Below are 6,000 nucleotides of genomic sequence, written 5' to 3'. Positions count from 1 at the left end.
ATTTCACTCAAGAATAGCTATACAAAGAACTACTGTACATTCTCGTCGCCAGCACACTAAAGAATTCATTGAAACTTTTCCTGAAGAAACAGAAAAAATGACATTCAGTAGAACTTCAAAAGAGATTCAGTAATGTTTTGTGGACAGAAAAGTAGAAGTTTTAGACATGAAAAATCTGAAAATAACACAACAAATGATAAAACAGATGATATCTTATAATGAGACATTCATTTACCATGATGAATATATTGCTGTACATTCCTAGGGTCATCTAATGCTCTACAGTCTCCTCCGTATTCAGTCAGATTTTCTGGGACTAATTCTATCAGTCATTGATATAAGTGCATCTCATCAGAGCAGGTCTGACATGTCACTGTCAATGGGATACAAATCTCTGCGCCACTGACCAACACACAACCAGACATTGATCCTTACATGGTACATTGATTCAATGTATCATAGAGACGCCGGTGGGATGCGTCCCCTGGATGTGGAGCGGATGTGGCCAACTAGCACATGGACAGATTAGGTAAGGAGCCAAGGAAGACTTTGCTACCACTTAGATGCTACATACAACTATGATACATGGGCTTCTCTATTCTATCTCAACACATGTAGAATCTACAAAATCCAAGTCCAGATTCCTAACAACTAGGTAAGAGCACCATATGAAAAAAGGCAAAGACCTCCATAGAGAAGGCGCTAGTCAAGTGCACATTATTGGTCATTGGTCAAGCTTTAACCTCTGGAAGATGAAAAGTTACCAAGAACATGAAGTCAGTCTGATCTAATTTACTGTTAAATTAATACATCATAATGTCAGACTGGAGAACATCAACATTTTAATGATAAACCTATGGGTTCCGTAGACCGGAAATTGGGCACAAGACCTGAGAGCCATGATAAAATGGATCCAGTCATGAGAATGTAGCCAAATAGGTTTAGAGTAGATAAAATATGGAACCCATTTATGGAAACTCATTCCTCATCAATGCAACGCGGACACCGGCTGCCTGACTACTAGACCATTTCTCTTAATTGATGCCATGTTATTTTCTAAAAAAATTCTACTACTACTACTAAAAAAAATAATTGTCTCCATCGTTTAAAGTTAATGGGGGTATTTTCAATGTAATAGGAGCTTTTCATGTTTCAGTATAATATCTGCAGAAAAAATAATATTTATGTGAGTTATATTAAAGCCTGAGAGATAATAAAAGAAAATGCAATATTTTACCAGACAATGGGGCACAAAATAAAACAGTGGTGGATATTCTACAAGTAAATTCTCTAGTATCTGCTTGTAACCTTAGAATATTTGAAATGAGAAATGTTAAAAATGTCAATTTGGTGAATTGTAACTTTGTTCTTAAAGCTGATCTGGAAATTCATAACTAATATTTACTTCTAAAAATAAAATACGTTATTTAAAATCATCCCGGAGCACAATTCTTACTGTGGACTTTGTATAAAGATGAGTTAGTTTTCCTAGTAGGGTCGCTTATACTGTTCTAACTATTAAGACTTGACTTTGTTTCTCGGTCAAGAGGCACATAAGGTTAGACAAGGGGGAGGCAATTTCTTTATCTATCTATGTTTCCATGTAATAGACACTATCCACATGGCAAGGTCCCAGAAGTACAAAGAAACCAGTTCTTCCTACGATTCTATTGTCAATAACACAATAGTCCTTTATGGCTACGTGTCATATGAAACGTAAAAGAAAGGTGAAACCGGTAAATCTAGACTTAAGTTGTGATACAATTTAATTATTTTATAAGATTTTCTGAATTAAACTAATAAATTATGGACCAGTAGCTATCACTGAACTTTCCTGACATTCACCCATTGTCTTTTCTTTTTCTTGACATTCAACCATTGTCTTTTTTTCTTGACATTCACCAATTGTCTTTTCTTTTTCTAGACATTTACCCATTGTCTTTTCTTTTTCTACACATTCACCCATTGTCTTTTCTTTTTCTAGACTCATTCATCCATTGTCTTTTCTTTTTTCTACACATTCACCCATTGTCTTTTCTTTTTCTACACTCATTCATCCATTGTCTTTTCTTTTTCTAGACATTTACCCATTGTCTTTTCTTTTTCTACACATTCACCCATTGTCTTTTCTTTTTCTACACTTATTCATCCATTGTCTTTTCTTTTTCTTGACATTCACCCATTGTCTTTTCTTTTTCTACACATTCACCCATTGTCTTTTCTTTTTCTACACATTCGTCCATTGTCTTTTCTTTTTCTAGACATTCACCCATTGTCTTTTCTTTTTCTTGACATCCACCTATTGTCTTTTCTTTTTCTTGACATCCACCTATTGTCTTTGTCAACCAACTATCATCAGTCAATTTTCTAAGCGTCCACATTCTACATCTCATGATTGGTAAACTTGCTTCGCTCTTCCTTATTGAAGTATGCACTTACTTTTTCTTTTCATTACACATTCCTCAAAATCCCTAAATATTTCAAGAACTTCTCCATTTCTTTTTAAGATTCTTTATAAAGATTTGATATAAAAATATCACCACGCCTCTCTTTGTGCTATACGGTTGGACTACAAGGTTCAACAATAGTCATTTATATACAAAGGTATTATGCAATTAGCACGCGGGAAAACACGGAATGATGAAAAGTGCCATCATTCCTGACTTTTTTTGTATCTTGGAGAAGCACACCAAAGCCATTTCAAATGAAGGCCGAAATGTAGACAAGTTTTACCGTTAACCACATCAGTGCCAGGGCAGTCTGCAAGGTATCAGACTCCAATGGACCACATCATACAGGCAGTAGAGACGGTAAAAACAGACAGAATCTCCCTCACCTTAAATTTGAGGCAGTTTATTACAAACCTAAATATAACAAATATAGATGTGAATTATTATCAGCGACCCTCCTGGACAGAGAGGATCCAGCGCTGAGTCACTTGTGGAGGTAGGCATCTAACCACAGCTCGCCCGACTTTCTTAGAGATCTAAAGGAAGGGAAAAATCAGGTGATATAAAAAATTATTGAAACTTATACCTATAGTGTTTGTGTATTCTAAACACTGGAAATCTTCACCGCAATGTTCTGGACACAATGGCCCCGATTCCTCCATGCGGTTTCTCCTTTTTAGTGGCTTTAATATTTTTGCCTTTTTCCCCATACGTTTTGTGCCATTTTTTAAGTTGCCTTTCTTTTTCATATTTTTTTTATTTAATTTTTCAATGTCAACTTTGCTTATCTATATGTTTTACACAAATTCATGTTTTAGGCCGGTTTCACACGTCAGTGGCTCCGGTACGTGAGGTGACAGTTTCCTCACGTACCGGAGCCACTGACACACGTAGACACATTGAAATCAATGTATCTGTGCAGATGTCACTGATTTTTTGCGGACTGTGTCTCCGTGTGCCAAACACGGAGACATGTCAGTGTTCGTGGGAGCGCACGGATTACACGGACCCATTAAAGTCAATGGGTCCGTGTAAAACACGTACCGCAAACGGACGTTGTCCGTGTGCAGTCCGTGTGCCGTGCAGGAGACAGCGCTACAGTAAGCGCTGTCCCCCCCACATGGTGCTGAAGCCGCCATTCATATCTTCTCTGCAGCAGCGTTTACTGTAGAGAAGATGTGAATAATCCTTTTTTTTTTTTGTTTCTCGTGTTTAACATAAAGATCCATGTCCCCAGACCCCCTCCCACCCCCTGTGCGCCCCCCCCCCCCCCCCCCGCTGTTACTAAAATACTCACCCGGCTCCCTCGCAGCGTCCTGTCCTCGCCGCACCTTCTCCTGTATGCGGTCACGTGGGGCCGCTCATTACAGAAATGAATATGCGGCTCCACCCCTATGGGAGGTGGAGCCGCATATTCATGACTGTAATCGGCGGCACCACGTGACCGCTCATACAGGAGAAGGTGCGGCGAGGACAGGACGCTGCGAGGGAGCCGGGTGAGTATTTTAGTAACAGCGGGGGGGGCGCACAGGGGGTGGGAGGGGGGTGGCAACAGGGATCTTTATTTTAAACACGAGGACAAAAAAAAAAAAGAATTTTTCATATCTTCTTTCCAGCGAACGCTGCTGGAGAGAAGATATGAATGGCCGCTTCAGCACCAGATGCAGGGGACAGCGCTTATCTCTAGCGCTGTCTCCTGCACGCTCCGTGTGGTACCCAGTCGGCACACGGGCGGCACACGTGTACCGCACGTGTGCCACACTGATGTACCACGGGAGCACACGGACACGGATAATTCCGGTACCGATTTTTCCGGTACCGGAATTATCTGGACGTGTGGGACAGGCCTTAGACAGAGTCATTTTTGGTGCATCTCACTCCAGTTCCTTCCTTTGGAGTAAGGTTGCTGGAGGACTTATTACTTTGGCACACTTAGTTTACCTTTGGTGTAAAAAAGAAAAAAAAGTTCGGTTTTGAATTTTGCGCCATAAAACATTAGCGAATACCATAGTCATATTGCACGACTCGTTAGAGGGTTGATTGTGACTTGTAGGATCGCTACTTCCAACAGGTGGCGCTATAGAGTTAAGTCCTCTTTTTCTCAGAAGAGGCAATTTGCATGTTTAAAATCCCAGAGGAGCATTGTACGGCAAATAAGCCTCCATACCTTGACAAGCCAGAGATGGTATGTCACTCTCCGTAAGGAGAAACGATACCCCTTAGACCCCAGTCCAGAGCCTCTCACCTAGCCAAATCAGTTCTCATGCTTCGCACTGACGAGGGCCAACACACCCGAAACACCGTGTCTGCGAATTGAGATACTGATTTAGCTTTTATCCTAAGTCATATTGCACGACTCGTTAGAGGGTTAATTGTGACTTGTAGGATCGCTACTTCCAACAGGTGGCGCTATAGAGTTAAGTCCTCTTTTTCTCAGAAGAGGCAATTTGCATATTTAAATTCCCAGAGGAGCATTGTACGGCAAATAAGCCTCCTTACCTTGACAAGCCAGAGATGGTATGTCTCTCTCCATAAGGAGAAACGATACCCCTTAGACCCCAGTCCAGAGCACCCCAGTCCAGAGCCTCTCACCTAGCCAAATCAGTTCTCATGCTTCACACTGACGAGGGCCAACAGCCCGAAACACCGTGTCTGCGAATTGAGATACTGATTTGGCTTTTATCCTAAGTCATATTGCACGACTCGTTAGAGGGTTGATTGTGACTTGTAGGATCGCTACTTCCAACAGGTGGCGCTATAGAGTTAAGTCCTCTTTTTCTCAGAAGAGGCAATTTGCATATTTAAATTCCCAGAGGAGCATTGTATGGCAAATAAGCCTCCTTACCTTGACAAGCCAGAGATGGTATGTCACTCTCCATAAGGAGAAACGATACCCCTTAAACCCCAGTCCAGAGCCTCTCACCTAGCCAAATCAGTTCTCATGCTTCGCACTGACGAGGGCCAACAGCCCGAAACACCGTGTCTGCGAATTGAGATACTGATTTGGCTTTTATCCTAAGTCATATTGCACGACTCATTAGAGGGTTGATTGTGACTTGTAGGATCGCTACTTCCAACAGGTGGCGCTATAGAGTTAAGTCCTCTTTTTCTCAGAAGAGGCAATTTGCATATTTAAAATCCCAGAGGAGCATTGCACGGCGAATAAGCCTCCATACCTTGACAAGCCAGAGATGGTATGTCACTCTCCGTAAGGAGAAACGATACCCCTTAGACCCCAGTCCAGAGCCTCTCACCTAGCCAAATCAGTTCTCATGCTTCGCACTGACGAGGGCCAACAGCCCGAAACACCGTGTCTGCGAATTGAGATACTGATTTGGCTTTTATCCAAAGTCATATTGCACGACTCGTTAGAGGGTTGATTGTGACTTGTAGGATCGCTACTTCCAACAGGTGGAGCTATAGAGTTAAGTCCTCTTTTTCTCAGAAGAGGCAATTTGCATATTTAAATTCCCAGAGGCGCATAGTACGGCAAATAAGCCTCCTTACCTTGACAAGCCAGAGATGGTATGTCACTCTCCATAAGGAGAAA

The 6,000-nt window shown here is 41.5% G+C and overlaps 1 protein-coding gene across 3 annotated transcripts in view; it reads right to left on the bottom strand.

Annotated features, from left to right (window-relative positions):
* Window positions 1-1,830: 1,830 nt before the first annotated feature.
* Window positions 1,831-6,000, bottom strand: part of LOC143806916 (fatty acid desaturase 2-like) — a 41,795-nt gene continuing 37,625 nt past the window's right edge. For 2 of the 3 annotated variants that reach the window (XM_077287951.1, XM_077287953.1), the window contains exon 13: window positions 1,831-2,986. In XM_077287951.1, the coding sequence (XP_077144066.1) occupies window positions 2,935-2,986 (52 nt within the window). In that variant the 3' untranslated portion in view covers window positions 1,831-2,934. The remainder of the gene's footprint in view (window positions 2,987-6,000) is intronic. The other variant, XR_013221593.1, reaches the window with a different exon arrangement.

Source organism: Ranitomeya variabilis, chromosome 2 (genome assembly GCF_051348905.1).
Source record: "Ranitomeya variabilis isolate aRanVar5 chromosome 2, aRanVar5.hap1, whole genome shotgun sequence".
NCBI lineage: Eukaryota > Metazoa > Chordata > Amphibia > Anura > Dendrobatidae > Ranitomeya > Ranitomeya variabilis.
The sequence above is the reverse complement of the archived record's forward strand: the minus strand, read 5'-3'. Positions and strand labels throughout refer to the sequence as shown.